This window comes from Ylistrum balloti, unplaced genomic scaffold (assembly GCF_031769215.1).
Source record: "Ylistrum balloti isolate Yb309-2 unplaced genomic scaffold, AGI_CSIRO_Ybal_v1 Utg369564, whole genome shotgun sequence".
Lineage (NCBI taxonomy): Eukaryota > Metazoa > Mollusca > Bivalvia > Pectinida > Pectinidae > Ylistrum > Ylistrum balloti.
The window spans coordinates 429,302-457,103 of NW_026781863.1; the positions used below are offsets into that span (position 1 = coordinate 429,302).

The 27,802-nt window shown below is 35.4% G+C and overlaps 1 protein-coding gene and 1 pseudogene across 1 annotated transcript; both read right to left on the bottom strand.

The window, feature by feature from the left end:
- Positions 1-5,613: 5,613 nt before the first annotated feature.
- LOC132552728 (uncharacterized) lies at positions 5,614-8,293 on the bottom strand (annotated as a pseudogene).
- A 7,433-nt stretch (positions 8,294-15,726) lies between these two features.
- On the bottom strand, positions 15,727-27,452 carry LOC132552828 (uncharacterized). The gene is made up of 14 exons (XM_060217055.1): positions 27,320-27,452; positions 24,024-24,193; positions 23,284-23,389; positions 22,910-23,010; positions 22,569-22,730; positions 22,323-22,416; positions 20,961-21,024; positions 19,156-19,259; positions 18,156-18,406; positions 17,592-17,649; positions 17,270-17,484; positions 16,818-16,908; positions 16,263-16,380; positions 15,727-15,916 (listed from the first exon to the last, which is right to left on the bottom strand). Exons 1-14 carry the CDS (start codon positions 27,450-27,452, stop codon positions 15,727-15,729), a joined length of 1,857 nt encoding a protein of 618 aa, XP_060073038.1.
- Positions 27,453-27,802: the final 350 nt, after the last annotated feature.

The following is a 27,802-nucleotide window of genomic DNA, read 5'->3' on the forward strand; positions in this document are numbered from 1 at the left end:
GAGAGTGCACTGGCTTGTACATTTTTATCTACTTGCATATATAAACCCAAAAATTAAAAAAGAAGTCAGAACATTATCGATAAAATCCCAACTAACAGAATCGAAAGCCTTTTCAGAATCTATAAATAAGAGCATACCAGGTTTTTCATTTCCTTCTGCGTACCCCACGATATCATCGATCAGCCTTGTATTTTCCCCTACATACCTCCCTACAATAAAACCTGTTTGATCCTTGTTTATTTATTTGTCTAAAAACATTTTTAGTCTACTTGCTTTTGACCCTGATGCTATTTTATATATAATATTGAGTAAGGAGATCGTCTCCAACTTTTTTGTAAAACCTGCATTGGTTTGTCTCCCTTAGGTATACATGTAATGATTCCATTGGTTATGGATAATTCACCATTAATAAATCCATAATTGATTTATCCACAAAATTTCTTAACTTTCACCAAAAACATTTTAAAAATATAGTAGTGAAACCATCTGACATAGGACTTTTATCATTTTTCATATTTCGTAAAGAATCTGAAGCTTCTCCAATAGATATAATTCTCTCTAATATCAACTTCATTTTGGCACATTTTTTTTCAAAATGGACAAGGTCAGAAATTGCCGTCTTTCCAATTAATCAATTATAGTGTCATAATAATATTATGATATTTAACGTTACCACGTACTTAAATATACCGACATATATCAAACTTAATTATAAAGATCAACACTCATTAATCGTTGTTAAGCGTTTTAACTGAACAGGACAGCGTGCATCATTAAGAACCATTTAGGTATTAAATATAGAATATTTCCAGAAATTTACTATGAGCTTTACGAGGACAAATGGTGTTGGCGTGTCTTTATTTTAAGACAAATCAGATGTACTTCAGGTAATTGAAAAAATGGAGATTAATTAGTGCAAATGTTCATGCATTTTAAGCATGCGTTAAGGTAATTTCATTTTAATGACTTAAAACCTTCAGGTCCCCACACGTCATTGGAGAGATGTACAAGAAAGCAAACTGTTTCGTGTTAGGAAAGACAACTCTTGGAAGAGACGTGTACGACGCTGATGTATGCTCAATTTATTCCTTATTCAGCACGTGCTGCGTCTCTTAGTTGTGCTTTCAATAACTATTAATTTTATTTGAATGTTTTACTTAATCGTAAACAAAGTAAACATTGTAAATATCTGTAAAATAAAGGTTATCAGCATATTAATTATTACATAACACTAGTAGATGTATGGAAGTTTCTAAATACGTCCGCGCTAGTATACTCTACACAGGTCATTTGTCTGATGGAGATGGCCGTGTCGTAATCTTCTACTGGTTGTGTTATAAGAACTTCTATTTCATAGACGATGCAACGTTTTTTGGTCCCACTACAGCGTATAAATATTCGGAAATCCTCCAGAATATCTATCAGCCTTTTGTGAGCCTGTAGAGCTGTTAATAGGGGTATATGCCGGTAGGACGTAAGGACGATACCAACTGACTCCGTTTGCCCGACTGTAAGATGTAGGGGTGGGGTGGGGGATCCAATCGTTTCTCTTCTGACTTAACAACTTCCAACAACTATTCTTCCTAATGTTTCCCTCGACACGCGTCACTTCCGGCTTCAGTTGAGCGTTCGTCTCTGTGAGGAAGGCTTTGGATTCTGTCTCCTGGTCGCGACATACCAAAGTCTTTTTAAAAATAATAGTCACTGCAGTGTAAACAACTGGCTTGTCTGCTGGCAGCATGATGTGACAGGCTGGAGTGTTTCGACGGCCCATTAATAGCTAAATCAGAATGAGATACTGTAAACCGGAATAAGATGTCACTATGTCATTCTGTGGTTCGTCAGTGATGCCAAGGCCCTAAATGAAGTACCCTGATGAATAACAAAACTGACGGAAAGAACATACAGATTTTGGAAAGGAAACTAGAGGCTTGCGTGGTGTAAGACAGATACTAAAAGATCAATTTTCCCTTTTGATTTGTAATATAATCTTCTATACTGGATGTGTTATAAGATGAAAATAACCGTGTAGTCATCGAAACGTCACACTTCAATCTTCTACTGGTTGTGTTATAAGATGAAGGTGACCGTGTAGTCATGGAAACATCACACTCTAATCTTCTACTGGTTGTGTTATAAGATGAAAATGACCGTGTAGTCATCCAAACGTCACACTCTAATCTTCTACTGGTTGTGTTATAAGATGAAGGTGACCGTGTAGTCATCGAAACGTCACACTTCAATCTTCTACTGGTTGTGTTATAAGATGAAAATGACCGTGTAGTCATCCAAACGTCACACTCTAATCTTCTACTGGTTGTGTTATAAGATGAAAATGACCGTGTAGTCATCCAAACGTCACACTATAATCTTCTACTGGTTGTGTTATAAGATGAAGGTGACCGTGTAGTCATCGAAACGTCACACTTCAATCTTCTACTGGTTGTGTTATAAGATGAAAATGACCGTGTAGTCATCGAAACGTCACACTCTAATCTTCTACTGGTTGTGTTATAAGATGAAGGTGACCATGTAGTCATCCAAACATCACACTCTAATCTTCTACTGGTTGTGTTATAAGACCTTCTATTCTAATGACATTGCTAACTCGAAGAAAATGTTTCAAAACACGTTGTACCGTCAAATTCGTCAACAGTCCACACATACACCATGAATGATAAATAAGTTACCCCATAAACATGTAATGATAAGTAAGCATTTGTATATATATATCTGATTACACGATTGAGACAGTATCCTCAATATCATCCAAAAGCGCTTCTTACCGTGAGAGTTCACTCTGACACATTAAAAACAATGAAACAAAAATTGAATGCATTCCAATGAGCAACTACGATACAATAAGACGTATAGATGAACCTATGATGTTATTTCTAAATCCAATAAAACTGGAGGTAAGTTAAAGCTTTACTTTGTAATCAAAACTTTCATCATCAAGGATGACACTTTGGCTATAACCGGACGCTACTTGTACTTTCGACATGGATTGTTACCCGCTGTTTTCTTAAATCGCACGCCCAGCTCATAGACAATTTCTGTTGCTCTCTCCATTTACGATTGCAGTGGATCAGTATCGAAAGGATGAACTATGTTAATGTAATCCTCATTGTGATAATGCGGAACTGTAGGCAACTTTATAGCGCTGCCACACTGAAATATACTCCCGAAGGACTCTGGCACATAACCACGTGGTTACATTGTGCTGCAAACGGGCAAACCAATCGTGACACTACCGTGACACTACCACAGTACGTTGAGCAGGAAGTAGTAACTACTATTTATAAAGGGTGGTATGTCTTGGCCAGGGGACATAATCAAAAGCCTTCCTCAGAGTGGTATACGCTCAACTAAAGGCCAAAAGTGAAGAAAAATCTTTAGAAGGGAGAGTAATAATAAAGATCCCAAGATAAATCGCCTCATACGATCATGCAATGGGGACAGCCGGTGCATTCTTAAGCACTACCTGCAGAGCAAGGGGATTAAAGCTTTCAACAATCATGAAGATTGTCTCAGTGTTTTTCATGGAAGTCCAAAATGCCAGTTAATTACGAGCGGACGACGGACATGGGGCAATTGTTAATTCTTCTTAAATTACAAGCAAAATAAAGAGGAGACCAGATAATCCAGTATGATTTATTCATTGATATTTTATTCTCTGTACAAATCCACTGGGTCGTATCAAGGCGAAATAACTGTCTGATGCAAATATACCAGGTTGTACCTTACCTAAATTTGTATTCAAAATATTTGTTACTTCATCCCTGCAGACAACATAATTCGATACGCACAATTTTTTTTCAGTTTCTCCATCGTAGAAACTTTCACTGAAATGGCAATACTAAAAATTTCTTAGCCACTCACAGTGAGTACTCTGAATGACCTCAATCATTCACATATTGCAAACAATGTGGTATTATAAGAGATGTGACATTAGTTTGTCAGGATCAAAAATTTTGACTGCATGTACATGTATATTGTTTAACATATGATCTATGGTATATACACTGCCGTTTACACATATGTTCATATGAGATAATATGTATTGAAATGTTTGTAATACACATTTCCTTCAGTGTCAAGTTAATATTTGGTTACGATTTTTCCCTGTCATTTAAACAGTGAGAAAATAGAAATATATTTACATATTGTACAACATATTCACATTGACAGCCATACCTACACACCGATCAATCAGACAAACGAAAAGCAAAGGCAAACGGTAATGACTGACTTGAAAAGAACAAATTGATACAAAAACAGTTTAGCCACACACACAGATACGACAGTACTATTCCATGTATTATGGTTTCTTTTATGTAGAATCCGGGGACAACCAAAATAATGTCCACATTTTGTACTCGGAACTCTTATTCTTTATGTAAACTATCAATTCATTTTCTTAATTCTGTAAGATTTACAGCTTGTTACCATGTTTTCGCGAAATCCAACAAAATATCTATCATTACATATCTTTACTATGGCTGATATCGCTTTAGTTTACGAATACGAGTACTTAGTCTCTGGTATTTACGAGTACTTACGAGTACTTACGAGTACTTAGTCTTTGGTAAAAGCTTCATCTAATGTTTCGAATACACCAGAATATGTTTTCGGCAAATGAACTTGAGCCATAAAAAATCATTGTTGTTACCTCCACCAAATTTTTGAAATGTTCTACAAATCTTCCATATCGATTCCTGATGTTGGTCAATGTACTTCATTCCTTTAAAAATATATATAAAAAAGTTTTGGTAAGATTTTCTTGTAGATTCGATCAGATCACCTTCTTGATGTCTGTATTGCCTTTTAAAGCTAGATTCTCATTTCGGAACTGTACTTTGTCCGATCATTCCTTTAAAAATGTATAAATCGTTTTGGTAAGATTTTCTTAAGGATTCGATCATATTACCTTCTTGATGCCTGTTCTGCCTTTTTAAAAGCTAGATTCTCATTTCTGAATTGCATTTTTTCTGATCGTGATACTATGGTTTTCTACAGTCTTGTATTTATTATAGTAGGTAATTCAGGTATTCCCATTTCCACTGTTCAGAAAACCATGGTTTGTCCTCATGATATTTACTAAATGTGAAGTATCTTACGTAATCTTAGAGTAAGAATTTGGCAAATATCGATAAAAGGCATGTCACAAGCTTCGATAAGGTTTTCCTCTTTATCAAAGAGATGTTTTTATAAAACATCATTATTATTTATATTCTATGTGATTATTTGAAAGGTGTCCTTGTACAAGGCTATCAACGCATTTAACACTAACAGCTACAAACAAGGTTAAAAGATAATAGTGAATGATCAGACAGAGTATTAAACGTTTTTATACATCACATATATTCATAATCTACAAGTAAATAGTCAAAAACTGCTGTTAAATATAAAATTTCCTGGCTATCACCAAGATACATGCTGGTAGATTTGCATAATTTTCATAGCTTCCTGGAGTATTTACATTTGTGTCAATGCTTTTACTATGTCATTTTCGTAGTCAAAACATATCATCTTATCTAAGTAAGCCACCGTTAATAATAAAGATCAGTATGTTTTAAGTAACATTAAGTAACTCCTTCAATGTCAGTGGTATCAAACGAACATCGATACCAAATGATCAAGTTTTGCATTTCGTAATGCTGTTATGAATTTACCTTTATTTACTGGCTTTTTCCTAAGTATAGCAAGTAATGTTCTATTCTTTTCAGAATTTTGTGTGCATGATGTTATTTTGTCCAATTCGTCATCTCCTAAAATATCTGCTTCGAAAAGATGATCCATCAGTGGAATAACTGTTAATTTTTCGACAAGGTTGGTGTAATTCTGCTGAATTTTGTCCTTTAAATAATGTTTTGTTGTGGCTTTTTCCTGAAGATCAATACTATAATCATCGCGAAAAAGGTCCGAATTGTCAATAGCTGCAGAAAGATTTGGATACGTCATCTGGTGTTTCATTGTTCTATCAGTGCGTTTGATTAATGTAGTGCCATCGTCGCTATGAACGTCTGTGCTAGGATGTGTTGGTTTGCCAATTCGAATTCCCATTTGTGAACGCTTTTGTTCAAGACGAGAATTTGTTGGTGAAGTTTGTTTAGTCCTTAATCCTTGTGTCTGTTGTGTTTCTGATTTCGTAGCTGCTTCAGTTTGTGCTGCATACAGATAACTGATACCTCTGCTCTGTATTGGTAATAGCTCTTCTTCCAGTCTAGGTGCTATATAAACCACTTCCTTTGTTTCCCCAGAAGCAAATGTTCCGCTAACTCTTCGCGTTTGATCATGATGCCATGTTGATGATTGCCGCAATGGAAATAACGACGAGGGAGATGGGGCACGTGCGTATGAATGAGTCCGGGCATATTTTCTTTGAATATAAAATTCTCCAGAATGGACAGAATTCGCCCGTTTTCTGGGTGTCTCTGATGCAGTAATTTCTTTATCGTTTACACCAGATTTGTCTTCCATTAAGGTAAACGGAATTTCTAGTGGCGATTTTGGTAAGTTATATTTTGTTGTTTCCTGAATCCAATCATTCAATCGTTCCTTGTCTTTTGGAGCTGCTGGAAGTCTTTTACTATCATTATGTGGTTGTTTAAAGGACATGTTATGACAATCTATCTTATCTTGAGACCTTGAGTCTTCATGTATTCCGTCTGCAGTTTGCTTTCTAGGTAAAACAGATGGTGAAGTTGGGGAGTAACGCGATGGATATAAAGCAGTTGAAACGACTGATGTTGAATTCGCGCTTGACAAACTTGAACACTCTTCTTCCTCGTCACTTCCAAACCTAACGTCATACTCGCATGCGTCAATGATATCCACACTTACTTGACACATATCCAAGATTAGCGTTATTCCACCTGATTGAGGTAGCTGTTCTGTCACGTGAGCAGACCCTGTCCCGGCCGAATCATGATAATACTTTACTTTCCCGCCATGTTCAACTTTTATCTTTAATTCTCCATCGCATGTGTTCAACTTTCCTGATGTTCTTTTAAAGGAATGAATTAATGTATATTTCTGATGCTTTTGTATCTTTGAGCCTGTTGTGAACATAAACTCGTGAGAAGATCTCAGAAGGTTTGAATTCGAACTACTCGCTAATAACGATAGTCCATACCTTTTTATCTCTGGTGATGACGGTTTCAACCTTAACGTTACTGAAACAGCCTTTTCTTCTGTCGGATTCAGTTCAATGCATGACGTGGCTGCCGGATTGTGGATTTGCAATTTTGCAGTTGTCCTGGTTTTGTCAGTAAATTCGATGTTGCTGCCGTGTTTGGTGTGAAAAGGCATTAGTTGCTTTAGATCCATTTCAGAACCTGCAATATTGAAAAAAATCTCTGTACCAAAATTCTAGTAATGTCGATGTAAAGAAAGAAAACAAAATCTTTACACCAAATTTCTAGTCTTGTCTATGTTAAAAAGAAAAAACAAAGGTCTTTATACAATAATTCTAGTGTTGTCGATGTAAAGAAAAGAAAAAAATCTTTATTTTAAATTTCTAGTCTTATCTATGTAAAAGAGAAAGAAAAATGGTCTTTATACCAAAATTTTACTGTTGTGGATGTAAAGAAAATAAAATGAACTTATCGAGGTAAACCAAACACAAAGTTATTTATACTAAAATTCTAGTGTTGATGTTAAGAAATCAAAATGTTCTTTATACCTAATTTATTCCAACAGCCATTGTCAGATGAAATTCTGTCGAGGGTGGCATGGCTTTTGACAGTTTTCAAATGACGTCAGCTATGGCAAAAAAGCATCTCCAAACCACGTATTAATGATAGCACTACAATTGGCCTAATTCAACGAAACGAAACAAAAGAAAAAGCGCTGATGTAAACGAAATACATACATAACTTTACACTTGCATCCCCAATCTGAATATATACAGCTATCCATATGTCCGTCCCTGGAGCTATGTGTTTCCTGTATGGAATCCTGCAAGTTTGTAAGTAAAGTTTGAAGCTTTCCTTTCGAGATGAGCTGAACATTTCTTGTTGTATACATTAAGCTGTGCTATCAAATCGACTTTCTTGTTCAGGTACAGGTCCTTCACATTTGTGATATCAGCAGGATCTCCGGTGTAAAACCCTACATGGACTATGGAGGTGCCACGAACATACAGCTTTACTGGATTCCCGATCGTTAGTGGTAGCTGACTAAAAAGCAATCCTCCAGAATATAGATGTTTCCATGAAGCACTATTCTTCTCCCGTGTCAGTGTTACATTTTCGCCATGAACGTCCGAAAACTTCATAGATATGTCCATGGCTGTTTACTTGTATGGCTTTGTACTATCTTCTGATGTTTTTCAGCTTCCACAACTTTCGAAGATCTAATAATAGATTAGCAATAGATCAAAATAAATGAAAAATATTACAAGGAATAAGGATAGACACGGTGTGTTGATAATGGAGTTGTCTTGCCTTGTATACTTCCTCTTTCTTTTTCAAATTCGTGGAACGAGAATGACGTAGAAGTGTATTTATACCTCCTGTGTATACCCTGTGATTGCCTTATGTTGATCCGAGACAATATCTGACAGTGTGTATACAAAAATGACACATGACCAGGCTGATACAGTATGTAGTCCACGAAACCATGGCCAGTCCTGCTTGACTTCACAACGTCATATGTGTACGAAATTAAAATGAATATAGTTTTATCAGGTTTATTTCTTTCTTTAATTCAATGGAATTGATCCGCATTTTGACTAATGGGGTACTTATTGTATTACAGAAAACAGCCCACGAGTCAAGCATGTTAAACACGATTAAAGAAGATTGTTTTACAGTGGTACTTATACAATGTATATAAGCCTATTTAACAAGAAATATTGAGTAAATATATGTTGATCTTTGCCTTAATAACTTACCACGGCTTCAGCAGACCGGACACCGGAAGTTGGTTGCCACGACACCAAAAATCCCCACATCTATATATAGATCTTGGTTTTTACCTAGATCTGTATATCAGCTATTTATAAAGACTTTATGCTAACGATTAAACATATAGCTTTCAAATCACTTTACAAGTTCCCCAGGGAAGCTATTCAACTGTAATATAAAAAAAAGTTCGCGATACCATGCACGGTCTAAGACTTTAGAAATGTTACAATTACGACTACAGAAATGTTTTCTTTCTTTCAAGAGTTCACATCGTAAAACCTAATATCGTTTAATGGTTTCCATGCTATAGAGCAACCACAGCGACAAAGTTATCTCTTACCCTGGACAGGGATATCCACACGTTTTACCTGTGTGAGATTTCCTTATCTCACCCTAGGGTGAGAAAAAGGAACACGCGCTCTGTGAACGTTCTTAACAATTATGTGATGTCACTATATGACCCGGAAGTGGAACTATTTTTACTATGCCTAACAAGACCACACACATGCACTTGCTCGTCTGCTACCCCTACGGAAATATACTTGGAAATCTTTCTTGGAAAACTATGATTTGGTTACAGCTGGGGCCAATGGCAAACAGGGAATTAATCAAAGTACTTTCAAGTTAATTTCAGTGCCAGCAAACACCAACTGGTGAAAGGTTTAGCAGACGATGAGTTCGACTTCGATCATTTATTCGATTCCAATATGGAAACCCATCAAGGTAGTTAAACTGTTGAAAATGTCGGATCAACCCCTCCATCATGCCCCTCTTATTGTAACACCACCAACAAAAGTTCCGACCCATGTGTGACAAACACTAACATAAACAATGACACGTGTGTACACGTAACGTCAAGGTCTGGAGTTACACGTACGGCTACAAGTGAAAACGATAACAGTTTTGTTTGTATGGATGACGATGATATGGCAAACTTTATATCAGCAAATGGAAACGAGAACACTTTGAGAAAAACATTGTCTGATATAAATTTATTAAGAAAAAATTTGAAAGCACGGGGCGAAATTCGCGAAAACCACAAAATTTCAGAAAATGAACTAGTCAGGTTCTTCTCAAAGATTGTTGTATGTGTTAGACAAGAAATGGTTCTGAGCATCAACCCATCTATTTAATAGGGATATTGGGTTCTATTGAACGGCATCTGAAACAACATAAATATGACACAAGTGCCATCACTGGACACACGTTTGCCGTTTGAAAAAAGCAGGGTTAAGGAAACAGACAGATGGCGCTGAGAGAATAACCGACAATGAAATTGACATGTTATACCAGAGTGGACAGTTAGGAACTGATACACCAAAACGTCTATTAAAATTAATTACTGTTAATAAATAACACATTGCACTTTGGAATAAGAGGTGGCGGAGAAGAGCACACACCTTTGTGTAGGGGCGATATTGAATTGTCTTGTGACAATGAACTGAACATAGAGTGTCTGTCTTATAACGAAAGACAGCAAGCCAACCACGGACGCTACTCCTAACAACCATCAGAGATGTCCGATTCGTGTTTATAAAGTTTTCTGTGACAAGCGACCAGGAAATTTCTCTAATCCTAATCACCCTTTCTATCTCGCCGTAGTAACTAACAATGTTAACCCAGTAGACAAGGAGCAGTGGTTCTTGAAAGGTCCAGTCAGCAAAAATAAACATTCACATTTACTGAAAACTATGGCGACAAAAGCAAACCTGTCCGGGTTCCCATTTGATAATAAACGTTTAAGTAACACCAGTGTGAGGACAAATCTGTGCCAGAAATTGCTGGAAACAGGAATACCGGACACTCAAGCTGTCCACATCACAGGACATAAAAACCCACAGTCACTAAACAATTACAGAATCCTCAGTAACATTCAAAAACAAAATCTGTCAACAATACTTGCAAATTACCAGACTGTACCTGTCCCAAACAACGTAATGTTAAATCTGACACGCGGCCGCCAAGTTCGAATTCACTCACCTCACAGACTCATCAAAACGCTCAACACAACAGCGTTTCCTTGTGCAACACAAATGCTTTAGGATCCACTATCTTCAAAGGGTGTACAATTCGAGGAGGTACGTTTAACATTACTATCCAGTCACCTCATAAAAATGAAAGGACCTCTTTCACGAACAATGGATTTTTGCCCACGATCCGATCTAATCCAAACCATGTGGCATTTATAGCACCCCAATACACTCCCCTGAAATAGCACTTAAAAATTCAAAAGGCTCATAGGGCCAGAATTATTATAGAATTTGTGACATTTACTGAGGGTATAAGGTAAGGTTCAGAAATGGCTCCATAACAAGGCAATGTTTCATAGCAAGGCTTCTTATAACCACTTATTTTGTTCGTTGGAATCTATTTGTCATTTTAAGCAAACAAAATTTGTCAAATTTGGCAAAAGAAAACACTTATGATCAATTAAATAAAGAAATATGTGATTTTTCTTGATTTTTAGAACAAATTTTGATCTTAGGAGAAGTGTTTCAAACTCTTCCAGTTTCAGTGCACCAAAGCGCTTTTAATATAATTTGGCCCTTATATTTGCTGCTCCTAGCCAAAATAATTGAAACAATGCGTGACCGGTAAGTTTGTCAATTAGCAGCTTAATTGCGTGGAGTCAGAATCTCGAAAGTGACGTCATGTGATTGATATGATGTTGTGATATATTTCTTATCTTTGTTTTTGTTTTTCAAAATATGAAACAGAGATAAAGAAAGTTTAGAGATGACAATGGATAAAAACATCTTTGAAAGTAAAGTAAGAGGCCTGGAGGGCCCGTATCAGTTCTTTAGATCACGTCTCTTAGAAAACATATTCAGTATGCACAGTAAAGTTACACATTTCGTTATGAAGATCTGCTAGAATAACACAGTATTTACTTGTGTGCACCTCATTCCATTTGACTTTATTTCATAAGAGATATTTGGTAAATTTGTAGTTATAAAAAACTGTAACCAGTAATACATGGTCAGAGTCTGGAAATGTAAGCTGTATTTGAAAAAAAATGTATCTTTTGACTGTCATCTTTTGATGCATGAATATATGATCAGCTGTTGAAGTAAAAATGGGTCGTGGAACATAACAATTGTCTTGCGGTTTAATGTACTCAGTGCCAAATATAATTGCAATGTTTTCACTAAAACCTCTCTCTTAAAGAGAACATAAGAAGAGGAGGTGAAAGATTTTATTAGTCCTTGTCCGTCTTCTGTAATTTGAGTGTATTGCATTTCATCCCGTTAATAAGTAAATCGTCTTTCGTCTTGTAATCAAGTGTATCTATCATCTTTCGTCCCGTAATTTAAGTCTGGCGCCTTTCGCCCTGTAATTTGAATATATCGTCTTTCGTCCTGTAATCAAGTGTATCGCCTCTCGTCCTGCTATTTAAGTGTATCGCCTCTCGTCCTGTAAAAAAGTATCCCCTTTCATTCAGTTTATTGCGAATCGTTGAAAAAATCACATGACTCTGCAACAGGACCTGATGATATTCACTATAAGTTCCTTAAACGTCTACCAGAGTTCTCATTGGAAAAACTTCTTGATATTCTTAATTATATTTTAACATCGGGTAAAGTCATGGAAAATTGCTACTGTGATTCCTGTACTCAGGGTAAAATACGACAGATCCCTCCAGTTACCGCCCAATATCACTCACAAGTTGTATTTTTAAAACTCTAGAGCGGATGATAAATTCAAAATTAATTTGGTATTTGGAATCCAATTACATAATAGCATCTCTATAAAGCGGTTTTAGTTCTACTCGAGGTACCAACGATCATTTGGTTAGACTTGAAACCTTTGTGAGTGAGGTTTTTGTAACTAAAGAACATTTGGTTGCTGTTTTCTTCGATTTTGAAAAGTCGTTCGACACAACATGAAAATACGTATATATGTATTAGTGGTAATCTACCAAATCTTATTTCAAAATTTCTATCACATAAAGCCGGAATGGAACGACCCTTTCCGATGGCCATCAACATGAAATGAGTGTACCACAAGGCAGCATTTTTTCGGTTACACTTTTTGGACTCAAAATTAAAAGTATTGTCAAAACATTATCCCCTTAAATGGAGAGCGCTCTTTATGTCGATAACTTCATTATATGCAATCGATCTAAGCATATGAATACCATCGAAAGACAACTACAACAATGTTTACAAATGACTACAAATTTGGGCAGATGAAAATGGATTTACATTTTCACAATCCAAAACAGATTGTATGCATTTTGTCAGATGCGGAAACAACACGACGATCCAAATCTATTCTTAGGTGTAATATTAGACAGGAAATTGTAATTCCTTCCACAGATACAATACAGTAAAGTCAAATGCCTTAAGAAACTGAATATTCTAAAGGTGATGTCCCACGCTGGTGTATAGATCTCTCATTAGATCAAAATTAGACTACGGTTCCATTGCGTATGAATCTGCTAGACCGTCATATTTAAAACTATTAGACACTGTTCTTCACTAGGGTTCGAGGCTCGCTCTCGGCGCTGTTAAGACCATACCTACAGCAAGCCTGCATGTAGAGGCTTACGAACCATCACTATATAGCCGTCGAAATAAATTGGCTTTACAATACACCATTCAGCTAAATTCAAATCCTGCTTTTACACTTATATATGATCCAAAATATAAAATCTTGTTTCAAAACAAACTAAAGACCATTCTACCGTTCGGAATTAGGATTTGCGCTCTTTTACAAAACACAAATATTGATATTGACCAAATTCGGTCATTTGGAACGATAGAAATTCCAACCACTGACACCGACAGTTGAACCTTTCGTTCATCCTTCTCGAAATTGCAGTTAAAATATAAAACATTTCTACATTTGTATACTAATGGTTCAAAAGATAATGAAAGGTTTGCCGCAGCCATGGTTTCACAAGATGAAGTCTATGGATGTCGTCTATCAACAATGCCTTGACATTTTCGGGGGACGCGCCAGCTATCTACCTTGCCCTTGACATATTCAAACAAAAAGAGTCATGATAGCTGTTATCTAGATATTATCTATCTAAAGAGACAGAATCATGAAGAGGATCAGCAAAGACCTTGCCTTATAGGTTTGTTAGAGGAACGCGAGCTCAATCTCGATAAAAGCATTGATTTGTATAGGGCTACAGAAACACCTGATATACATTGTGCATCTGAAATATATCATTTCCAATTTACAAGAGCTGAAAAATATGCAAATGACGTAAAGAAGAAAAAAGAATCCCAGTCACGTTATTTACAAAGGAAATGGCTCAAAAGTCCCGAAAGGCACAGCTTGTCCTGATTAAAAACCACTTATTAGCATGGTAGAATTGCACACTGTCAGAACCTCTATTGGACAACAGTTCAAGTAGAACACAGACCCTTCTGCAGTGGGTATATTCTGGAGACAATATAAATACTGACAAAACAGCAGATTGTCAACATTAATGTAAATGGCTGCGTTATACCAATGAAATTTAATCCAGAGTCAGATATCAACATAATTGTTATAGCCAAATTCAAAAGCAGAAACAAACATGATCATAAAATTAAAAAAAAACAAAACAAAAAAACTCGAGACCGTGTAAAAAAATAGTGTCAATTCAAATAAAGTTAATTAAGTAGAAAGCAATGTGACATCATGTGGCTTGTGCAAAATGGCGGGTTTTTACGAAAAGGACAATATGAAATCATATCTGGACATATTCACTAAGTATAAAGATTATGGCTTACAGAGAAGGTTAAAATGAAACTAACACTCGATGCAGTTGGACTTCAATGACTTAATTAACCTCTGTCTGGTGTTTAATCCCTTTTGTCATATATGTATTTGAATCACCTGACAGGAACTAGGCAGGATGGCGAAGATACAAAATAATAAACAAAAGAAAATTGGTTAACTCCCTTGTTATTTTTCATAACATCAATGAAAGATCCGTATTTGTCTGTATCCTAGGAACCTGAAAAGGGCAAAGGGAACGTTTCAAGTTGGAAACGCATAAGGCCAAAAGTGCGTGAGCTATAGTCATCTTAAAGCTTGAGGCATCTAGCGAGTTTTGGAAACTACAAGATTCCAAATTAAGTTCTTTTTACACTTGTTTTTATCGATAACGTTACCAAAGTTTACCTTTTGGAATCTCCACTGCACGAGCAATGTTCTATAGAAAAATTCCCTTATTGTTTGAGGACATGAATGGTGTTGATACGCGGTGGTCAATATCATAATAGCTGGAGTCGATCAGACTGAAATGAATGAAACACTAGAAGGTTTGAAACCTCAGCGTGACAACTATAATATTTAAATTCCTGGACTGGTATTTCTTGGAAATCATCGAGAACGTGTGTAAGCGAATTCAAGGTATGGAAATTCGCAAGTGCAAAGAAGCCTACTAGAAAAAACTGTCGGTATTGGGATTATATTTAATTGTGTACTTTGATAAATATAAGCAACACTGTTAGATACAATATTTTGAAATTTTTTAGTAGAATACATAATTGATACAAAGGTGTCGAACGTATTTCAGCGGGCACATGTTTTACATAATGGATGTGTCCAGCCTTTGTTAACGTACTGTTATCTGATAAGTATGCATGGATTTACCTAAATATAGGAATGACAGTTTTGTTGTAGTCCATCATTTCAAACATTAATTCGACATTTTGTATATACACAGGACGTCGAGATTTATACAAAGAAAAACATCGTAGCAGCAGACACGGTAATAACGCCATCAGGGAAAAGGTGAAAACCTATGATCTCGTCATCTTCTGCTCCGCAGCACATTAAGTCAAAAACGTTTACAGATTGTGTTTTGCAATCATTCTCCTTTCCATTTCAATGCATAATAACCAAACACATTGAAAATAAAAATGGCAAGCACTATGGTCGAGATGTAGCAATATATAGGTAAATCCACACCAATCCCCAAGAGTATGTCACGTGAGGTCAGAAATTCTGTTGCCTCGCTCTTGCACTTGAAGTAGATACCCACACTTGTTTGGTTACACCTGGAAGTAGAGAAAAGAAAACATGTCCGGTCACTATCAGTTTTCGCATCAACACAGAAGCGATGCTTGTCAACAAATATATATTAAATACAAATCATACTAAGGGCTGAAACTATACCTATAGGTATGAATTGGTCCGAAAGTGTACACAAAGTGTCATCTGTATACGTTCCAAGTCACTTTGGACACTGTTAAAGACAAAGGTGGCAGAGACTAACAAATGTTTTAAGTCACCGTTGCAAAAGTATATAGTTTGATTAATAACAGAAATTTTTTTTTGAGGAAATGTGTTTCAAATGATTTGATATAATTTTCATGGAACAATCGATAAATTTGTACATCTCACCAAACGGCATCCATATCCTTAAGTATATATGTCATGGCGGCGGCGTACGGGTAGTGTGCAAGTGTGAGGTACTTCGTCCAGAACAGCCACTCAGGGGGATTGATGTTTAGGAAACCACCTATATATAGATAAGACAATCGATCAATACCTTTCAAATTAAAAACTATATTACTTCAAATTCGTTTTCAAAATATGTTCAGATTCTATCACATTTTTATCTGTTTGGCTAAATAAGAATATGGCGTGTGTGAGATTTTAAGCGTGCACGTGTGAAAAGTATCAGTCGAATTGGGTATTGCGATTGAAGAGTCTACGCCTCTGTACCCATGAGTGATTGGTAGATTGATAACCAATGTTAAGGACTATGAATCTCTTGTCTACTTGTAGTGCAGTTATATATTCTGTGTCGTCTGCAATTTCTATTTTTAACAAGATTGTTCATTATCAAACATTATGTCGTCCCCGTGAAATGCATTATACCTTCCCATCCATGAATCTTCACCAATACACATTAATATCACTACGACTATATATTAAGGATAGAAAAAAGTTTACCTAGAACTAGTCCCCCTAAGATGAGCACGTTGCCAGTCATGGTGCTGAGTTTCACGTCTTTTATCAGCACTGCAAGGTTGTGTGCAACACTCTAGACGGAAAACAACGGAAATTAATATAAAATGCCATTTTTGCTAAATCATATGTATTAAGATTCCTAGTGATTTGCCTAGCGATCTGTCACACAGTCATTACAAGAGGAAACCGATGACATATGAGATGCAGACAACTAGGAAATATTAGAATTAAAGTATGAATTCTAAAGTTGATTGAACATTTGTCAACAAAATTGCGCTGCGCTCATTTCTGGCATTGGATTATTGTATTCAATCTTTTGTGAAGATCACACATATCTAAACGTCTTTCTGATCACTCGGAGTATACTTCATGTATAACTTTGTATCGGGAGTATACAACTGACTTATTTTCTAAACAATTCATTGATAAGTTACCTGCATCAGTAGACAGTTTAATGTGCCAATACAGAGGAAAACAAAATATCCGTCCACTCCTCCCAGACCAGTCATCCAGTACACAACAGTATTAAAGAGGAATGGCAAGACTAACAGAAGGGGCATCTCACTGGCCATCTTTGCAAGATAATAGGCCAACATTCGGTACGTCCCGGCAGCATAGTCTTTACTGAGAACAGCGCGGTCTGCATTAACTGACAAATAAAAGACATAAAGACATAACATTTTCCCTTACACCATATACGAATAAAATAAAGAAACCGAAATACACGTCTACTAAAAAGACAATAATCATACCTACACCCTAAAATGGTCAGGATTTCAATTCTGAAGGACCAGAACAACAGAGACGACATCACCTATAAATGATAACAGATCATTAATTCAGATGTTTAATCTTTAAAATTCTCATTTTTATTATATCATCGATATGATATTTGCTTTATCACTTTGTCAAGATCTATGTGCGATTGTAAACAATATGAATGAATTATTCGTGCCGTTTTGTGTGGTTAAAATCATTTATATTATGTAGCTCAATCATAATATTAATGTAATTTAATTGCACAATGAACGTGACAATTAAGTTTATTCGTGCAAAATATTGTTTATAGAAAATACAGATGGAAATAACAATGGTTACTTATTGACAGTACATTTTTAAAAACTGTTTTATTTCAAATGTGCTTGTGTGTTTTATCGAATGAAAGCACAGACATGTCACTCAGTCTCGAGCATTCGTACGGGTAATCATGGATTTATTTAATGACAAAGGTGAGTTGTGATGTAATTATAGACTACTTATCGTATATTGTTTTTGCGAAAAATGACATATTTGTGATTTCAGGAGATGGAGATGTCCTACCAAACCCATTCTGTCTCGGACGGTTATGATGGAATCTTCAACTTGAAAGAAGATCACGCTGAGAAATGCAGCTATGAAAGCAGTTAACAACACCTCAAACTTGTGAAGAAGCCTTCCCTTGGATTGCCTGTATGATCTCCAGCTGAGTAATTTGAACTGGTTCCAGAGAGATGTTGGCCATCTGCTTGCCATTTCCTCTTCCAGAACGTGATTGCAATTAGTAGTACTTCCATCCGATGATTTAATCATGACTAAATAAAAAGCAAAATCATGAAGTCCACGAAAAGTCCGGAAACCAATATGAAGATATAGAATTCCCTAGCTGTTTCACAAAGGCCATAAAGCAATAAAGCTGATATGTTTCATTTTCGATAAGGATTGAAAAAAATATTTTTAATAAACATTTTATATAATTCAACACGCAAAATGAAACAATTCAAAATATCAACAAAAAGAGGTTCACATTTATTGGCTGGCTCAAATAGAATCACACCACACATTTAATTTTGACATGCACTGAAATACTCATACTGATATATGCTTATTCAAACGATACATGCATATCATATAACATTAGAGAAAGAAATAATATCGTTAACTTTTCTATTTAAAATGTATAAAATATTCACAGGATACTGGTCTAGCTACTATGTCTGCTTAAAATAGACCGTGGTAAGAAAGTGGTGTGTTATTCGCCATTGAAGTTGAGTATTTTTGGTACTTTATATGGAAATGTGTAAATGCCATTCTCGTTCATCAAATGGGAACTGTTCCTGCCACATTAACACCAGTGTCTATGATATCATCTTGATTAAGAACATTGCAGAAAAATGGTCCATTTGTGTTTTGCAAGAAGATCTTTACATTTGTAGGTATTAAAGAGCGAATAGCTGTTTTATGTAATTATGTTTAAAACAATATATCAAACAATTACAAATGCAGCACCAACATTGCTCTGTATTTACGCTTCATATCCGACATGCTATATTAGTTACATTACCTGACAATAGCTCCACACCTGATGTCCATATCCTTCTTTCTCTGTCGTTTTCTGTAGGATTATGCCCGTTTTCAATATCGGAACCAAACGGAATGGGATGAAGACTGAAACATGAAGTATCATTTCCAAAGTAGGTTTTTTCATTCAATGGTTGTTCTTAAATATTTTTATGATAGAGCGATGATAATAAAGGAGAAACAAGTCAATAGTAGAGTCAAATAACGAAACTTGTATCATGTCGTTGTTTCTTCCATCTAGGATTCGTTAACGAATCTCAAGTGTTATTACTAGGAGGTCTCTGGGTAATGTCACCATTAATCGGTAGCAACGTCAAAATATAAGTTGGGATTTTCACTAAACCGTGAAATTCAATACTTTTTAAAATATTTTATTATCAGCTGACTTCAAAAGAACGTCAAGTATTTGTATATTCTTCACCGCAAATCAATTAAAATGTTGCATGTAGATCCACTAAAATGATACACTTCCAGTGATTACATCAAGGCGAAATCATATGTCGTCATTATCAAATTACCTGTCTTTTGAAATTTGCTGAAACAAATCGCCTCGAAAATAACAAAGAATGTCTATTAATCACCTGTGTTAATAAGTGCACCGACATGTTACTATTTCTTTAAACCTTTAAACCTCAGTGTCTGCAATACTCACTTAACCTAACAAGACACTACTACATGGGCCACGCTTGCATTCATTTTCAATTGTTCAAAATCGTTTTCAAGTGACATTTACCTTCGTATAAATGGTATTGTTCATCTTATGATGTATAGCACTAAACAAATCGTGTTTTAGCCTTCTTTCTTTTTAAACTTAGTTTGTCTGTTGGTTGCGCTGTTGTATACATTGATATCATTTGGGAACTTGACATAACTTACTTGGATTGGCCAAGGTTTACATGGCGGGTGTCATTGATGAAGCAGAGGATGCTTACTCTACTGATCTTATTCTCTTTATACCGTTTCATTAGTCTCCGTATAAATATTTCTTTTGTTGATATTTTGCCCCAGTTTTAAGGAATTTGAATTTGGATTATGATGATGTTGCCATGAATCATATGATTCATAGCCTATAAATAACGGCATTCCCCACACTTATATACACTAACTAACAATACCTTGCATATACAATTTTCGGTGGGATTCTTATTTTTATTGGATAATCGCATAACTCTCTTGTTTATGGTATGGGTATTGATACATGTACACATGAATGAAAGCGAGTGAGTACACGTGTAATTTGTACCTGCGTAAATACTCATCACAAAACAACGTTATTTTATATAATCATATCACATCTTATTATCAAAAAGTTATTTTATAATAGCAATCTCGGTCATGTATTCAGAGATGTACGTAATTGTATAATAGAATATCGCCAACTCACGATGTAGATTTCCTACTAATTTATTTGAAAAAAAATTCAAGTTCTGTTATAAAGGTATATATTGTTTAGTTGAAGTCTTATCAATTTCAATCAATCAATTTTCCTCCTATACTACTGTTAACATATAAGACATGGCCAATCGAAGTAACACTTTGACGCCACACTTACACCTGACCAGTCAACTCATTAAATGTCTTACTTATGCGTAACGGGTACTTTCGACTGCCTAAAATCAGGTATCGGGACATTTGAGTGACACCATATTAGTGGTACTGCTATTTAGATTAAGATGTATTCAAATTTGATATAACCCATTTCGTGGTCAAATGTTTCAATAGTTCAACGATAGTTTTATTGATATATATTACATAAACAGTATCAGATGGGACATATTAAATACTTACCTATGATTCGCCCTGTTGCCTTCGTCGTCTGCCTTTGTGCTCCTATCCGCTGTCAATACCTGAACTATGTAATATGTATCGAAAGACATTATTTGATCTCATTTCAAATGGATTTTACTGAATAGCCACTGTTTTATTTGTTGAATATTGCCATTGACTTAAATCGCGGCATATCAATGGTAATTTATCAAGACCTTGACGTATGAAAATGTCACATTCTGTACAAATTTATGTGGTGTAGTAAAGAAAACATTACCGTTATCAGTCTTTAAATAGTACAAAAGATGCCATGGTCATATTTGATATATCTCCATTGTGAAACGCTAACTCATTAAGAAAGCCCCAGTGATGTTCGGTATCAATTAATTGTACACTTTATGATCATTGACCATGTTGTGCTTATATTTATCCCTCAGAACACGTTCTCCAAAAGTAAGCATACATATTTAGGTCACTAGGTAAGTCCCAGGCTACTCGAAAGAAAAGGAACATATCACGAAAGAGAGAGTTACCCGACTATTATTCTCAATTTATTTGTTTTTTAAATTATTATTTTTTAAAAATCTGCTATAATCTCTATACGTTTTATGTATTGTTATAGGGTTTGTCAATTCACGACCATCAAGTAACAAGCAATTTAGTGACTACGTCAATCCACGTATATATCCAGGCGAAGAATTGGAAATTAAGTACATGACTCTTCTATATCAACTTTCTATCTCAATATTTTCCTGCAACGAAACCAACATGGTCAGCTTTGCACCAAGCTGTACGATAAGCGCGATGATTTAAATTTCAAAATTCTTAATTTTCATTTTTTGGGGGATAGCAACAACCTCGCATCCCATATCTACGGTGTTTACAATTCGTTGTTGATTGGTATTCATGGGTCTGATCATAATATCACGATTTTCGTGCAAGATGTCAGCTGACTGACAAACTCATAACTTAGGGTTTCAAGAATGGAGATTGATAAAAATCATTATGGGGATGTTTTATGGTCGTCTTTGAGAAATATTCTATGCCTTTTTGGCAAAATGAAGGTGGAAGGTTTTGATGTTCGTTAATCTGCATGTTTTTCGTTGTTGTATACCTAGTTCTTATTCAAGATCGTGGCATTACGTAATTGGATTGACCAAGATTTATATGGCGGGTGTCATTGATGAAGCAGAAGACACGTATACTTACATAACACCTGGTCTTTTTCTTGTACTTTTTAGGAGTCCAAGTGTATATATATTTTGATTTCCATATTATGAGCTAGTTTCATTGGATCGGAGTTTTAATTATGCTTATCTTTACATTTCGGTATTTCCTTGCTTTGTTTTCAAACAGTCTGGTTAATAAGATATGTTTACTTACGGAGAAAGTCGGCAGGATTATGATGTTTATCACACGTCAACCCCAGACTAACAAAATGCTGTAATACTTTGTCGGCTAATCCAAAGTACACCATCTGGAAAAGAAGGGAAAATATTTTATAGCGAGTGACTTACGCTTTTGTCCGGGGAAATTCAACTCAGCAAAAACCAACAAACGCCGGAACGTTCAGCAGCATAACGGACTGTAAATTTCCATACGTGACCATACATAAATAAAAAAAATTACCTTCCCTTCCTTTAGCAAAAGCAGGTTGGAGAACATGTGGAAGATCTGACTGGATGGCTGGTGAACAGAGGCTATGATCGTTTTGTTGTATTTCGTGGCATATTGTTTCAATTGTAGCATCAACGAATTTGCAGAACTCGAATCTAAACCGGAGGTTGGTTCCTTATAAAAATAAATGTATAGATGAAACGTAATAAACGGATAATAATAATAAAAAAAAATGATTACTTAAAAAAAATTGTCCTATTTTGATAGTTCTTATAAAGGCTTTATCCATGTAAGCATAGTTCACATTTTGTATGTCAAAGGATTACTTTAATAAATAGAAGACACACACTAACATCCACGAGGAGTATGTCCGGATCTGTTAGGATCTCACAGGCAATATTAGCTCTTTTCTTCTCTCCTCCTGATAAGCCACGATGACAAAGATCACCAACAACTAAAATATTGAATAGTAGAAGAAGACAGATACAATGTACACTGACCTGAAGAAAGTTAAAAAAAAATACTCATATTTTGCCAAGTTCATACATTTTGTCGGCATGAATTTTTGACACTTACTCTTTAGCAAGGATACGAGTTTTAATTTCCTCAAAGAAAATACACGTTCTGACAAACTGATTTCCACAATTGATGCTTTATTGGAAATCTGTATACAACATTAACTGTTGTGGCTGATGTGTAAATGTCTTCATACAACAAACCTACGTACTTGTATGTAAGCACATCTGTAGACCCAATATTTCAACTATTGCTTGTATCTTCGCAATTTTTTCTTGCTTCGGTACGTCATCTGGTATCCGTATCATTGCTGTAAACTAAAGATGAATTCGTTTCTTACTATCGAATGTGATACGACACCACTGTTAATTTGAAAGAGAACAATGAGAATATTGATTGGTAATAGGTTTGAATCGTAATAATTTCAGTACATTATAAGCACAAATCGTTGTGATATATATGAGTTCGGTTTTTCGATTAATGTGTCATAGGCATCAAAACCTTAAATCTGAATTTTAAAAATCGTCATTATCTATCAATATCCCAGATTTGAGAGGCAAATGGATATTAATAAAACACGAATCGATCTTAAAACAGCTACTTAACCATTTCAAAATTGTTGTTACATATCCAGTATACCTCAGAGATTTGGTCTTGTTTCCTATTAGCAAAATTGTCGCTACTCGCAAAACAATATGCCAGCCTTTGAAGACTCTTATGTGACCCCCCCACCAAACAGAAAAAAAACCCACTTTTTAATAAACTTGTGTACCCCATGTTCGGACATCTCCACAACACATTCATGTGAATGACTCGAAGATTCCCGAATCGGTAATCATTTGTTGTAATTCTCTACATAGCACATTTAAAACTGAAATGGATTTATGATACATGTCAGTAGCTATAATTTTTACAAAATTTGTCAGATATTGTTGTTTATGAATTCCTCACGTAGAGTGTTTCCCACAGTGTCAGGTTGGATAGGAAAACATCGGTCTGTGATACGTAGCCAAGGCGGCCTCGCTGTTCTTTGTTGAATGGCATTCCATTCAAAGTGATTGTTCCGGAATCACATGGTATTCTTCTTGCCAGGGCATTTAGTAACGTCGTCTTTCCAGCACCTGCAAAACAACAGTTTTGAAAATAATAGTATAACCGAAAATAGCGTTTTGAGATGCAGAAACTATAATAATATAGCTGAATGATCCAAATTGATATTTCGAGTTAAGTGGAACCGTCAGATATATAAGCCGAAGAAAATGGTTCAAACGTACGTGTTTATTGTCTTCATATCACCATTGATAGCATGACAAAATTGTAATTTTCATTTCCTTAATAATTTGCTATCTAATAATGAACAATCAAATTGTATTTCAGTATCCCGATGGTATATTTTTCGGACTCCACTCGATCACAAAAATAGCATGAAAACAAAACAAACTCAATCTTATGATTATCACCATGCCTTTATCGGTTAAGTCATAAGATTAAGCTTTTTCTTTTTTACCTGGTGAAGCCGGCAATGAAAGTTAGCAATCTGCCTTGCCAAACAAAACGAACAAAATGTTTATTGAAAACTGCAGTCAATATGAAAAATGAGACCAATGACGGTTTTCCCCCTTTTTTGCAAGTATTATAATTTGATGATTACAATATTGGAGTGAATTATCTATTCTTCATGTGATATGCATTTATAACACACCATGGCATGTATAAAGAATTTATCATTCAGCCTTAATCGTGTCACACTGCAGCAGTATTTGATATCGGTCTAGTGCTTGCAACCAATTAACATACATTGTCTTCAAGGAGTTCGTCACAGTAAAACATTTTCCCTCAATCATCTTCATGGTCATTGGTCAACGCTTGGTTTGAATGTTACATATCAGATCGGTCAAGTGGGTTAGTTACACTATTTCCAGGCTATTTTCTATTTCCAATTTCTGCCACAGCTCTCTGTGATGTCAGATGTTTAAATGACATTTACAAGATTTTTTTTTTTTTTGATTTTTTACAAGTGTCATTTTTAGTAATTATCCACGATAATACAGTATTCACACATCTTCTCTTTGTTTTCTTATTGTACATATTATGATCTTTCCTTCATAAAAGGACTTTAGCATTCTTGTTCTCGTTCTGGTTTTCTGTGTGCGTCACATTTGTCATGATATTGTCCAGTTCAACAAAATATGATGAAACCACGTCTTACATCGTTGCATTAACCGCTGAACGTTTAATCCTCTGGATGCTTTACTTTTAATTCTGGCAACATCTTTATAAACCTCTTGAACCACATCAAAGCAGAGGATGAACTTGACCTCTCTTCACAACTCACAACATAACTACTGGCAGGGTAAACTACGTCTTCCCTGCTGTATCAGTAAGGTGCTCAACTAAGAGAGCTTTCTTTTGCATGGTTGAAATCATCCTTATCAGATTCATGGCATTTATATTTTGACGCGTCCACTTTTCCTGTCCTTCAGAGTTGCCTCGCGGATTCTAATTAACTGCTATGTATGCCTTGTAATAATCCTTGTTAGTAAAGACGTACGTTAGGTTATCCAATCTTTAATCGCTGCAAAGGACTGGAACATAATTTCTGAAAGTAACAATTTTATCAATTACATATATTAACAGAAATAATTAAATATGCTCAACATACAAAACATACCGGTGAATTCTTTTTTGAATTACGCACATAAATAAAAAAAGATTACAAAATAATGAGAAATAAAAAACTTTAATAAAAGCTAAAACGCAACTAACGAAAAGAGAAAATAAATAAACAAACGAACAAAAACTAAATCGAAGTTTCAAATTAGTAACATCTTTGAATTATTAAAATCACTTTGAATCTCGTGATTAAATATAGATAAGCTTATTCAAATTATCACTTTAGAAAATTAATCATCAACAAAACGCAAAAATTAAACTTTAAAATGGGCTTAACACATCGAGCACATTTGAGGTTCTATATGTTTATTCTACGGACACATTGTAAGATCATATTTGAGTTACATTACACATCGCTTACAGTGAAATGCAATCTGTTTATTTTTTTTCGGACTCAAGTTCGTTCTAGATAAATGTATAAATACCTTACGTATTCAAAATACTTACAGACAGATCGTTTCTTGTCGTCATTTTTCGTATCAGACCTAAGGTTCAGCAGTCTGCCAATCGGTAAAAAGCCGGTCGTATGACGTCATAGGTTTCTGAGTAATTACCTTGAACCGGATACATAAGTGAGAGATTCTTGATACGCGTGAAGTGGGCTCATGTAGATACTCTTTATCTTTATTTCGTTTTAGATCTCCTGAGGCTCTATGTGATCACCTCCATCCGGCGTCGTGTGTCCGTAAACAATCTAACATTTTCGACTTCTTCTCAAAAACACCTGATCCATTTTCAATAAAATTTTGCAGAAACCTTTCCTGGCTTAAGATGAACGACAATTTTAACAGTCTCCACACTACAGGGGCCTGAAGGGCGAGACAAAAAGGTGTCAAATTGACTTAAATTTCAAAAATCGTCTTCTCAAAAGCCAGATATGATAGAATTAAATACTCTTCATGAAAGGAAGCACCGTAGGGTTCTTTACCAAAATTGTGAATTTCTTGGCCCCATAGTCTCACACTTCCCCATGGGGAGAGGGTAAAGTTTACAATAGTTTATATAGTAAAAATAGGTTTTTGAGTATAATTTGTTTAATTTCCATTGAAAATATTTCCAACTTGGTTAGAATTGAGTGAAGGATGACGACTTGATGAAATGCCCAAATTGATCCTAGCTGACCCCAAAGGGCTGATGGTTGGGGCCAGAAGGGGTCAAATTGACTTAAATTTAAAAAATCTTCTTCTCATAAATAAATGCATTTTTAACAATAACGTTGGTTTTTTCGCCCTGGAAATAACTTTGTAAGAATTATTGGTACAGGATGACAGTTTTGATTGTATGCATGTATTGACACTGGCTTACTATATTCAGTGTCACAATTTCTGTTTCATGATCCTTGATATCTACCCTTTAACCTTTATATTCAATATTGCTTATCTCAGTTAATCGTCAAGCCCGCTACGGCTCTTGTTTGCTTCGTCACACGTTGGATATTCACCTGATTGACTACTTTATATTTGAAATAGCGACATTTTTAGTTCTCTTTCTTTTCTCGTATGCGATGACATACATCGTCGCTCCCTGCCATTCTTTACTGATTGCGGATATTTGTATGAAAACTCAGATATTACCTGAAGGTCCCATCACGGCCAGCAGATCGCCACTTGATGCTAATCCAGACACACTGTGCAATAATGTCTTCGATTTGATGGAGACAACTAAATTTCTGAAGTCAAGCCTGGAAGATCTCGAGATTCTCTCCATCCTCAGACACTCTATATAAATCCACTCTAAAATCTCCGCTTGACCCTGAAAAAAGTCTTTCAAGCAAATACAAAATCATTAACATATATTTCATGTTAAAACTGCTATGTTGCATCATGTCTTATTATTCAGCCTATTTGGATGAACACTAGTATATTTTCACGAAAAAGGTTTTTGTTGGGACCTTTTGTATGCTACAGTTATTTTGAATAATATAACGTTTAGGGTGCAAATGATGAACTGGCGTGCTTTTTGTTCAGCCCCGATAAAAATATCTCCTTTCCGTTTTAAAGTGCGACTTCTATAACAAATTTGATCCTCTCGTTTTAGAGTGTGACATTCATAACAAC

Bases quoted from the DNA above. Each gene is read 5' to 3' on its own strand.
- LOC132552828 (XM_060217055.1), bottom strand. From the start codon at position 27,452: ATGGAGAGAATCTCGAGATCTTCCAGGCTTGACTTCAGAAATTTAGTT. The intron at 23,390-24,023 runs GTGAGGAATTCA...ATTCATCTTTAG, and splicing joins CACTGTGGGAAACACTCTAC to TTTACAGCAATGATACGGAT. The intron at 17,650-18,155 runs GTAGGACATCTC...TATCATTTATAG, and splicing joins TCCGAGACAGAATGGGTTTG to GTGATGTCGTCTCTGTTGTT.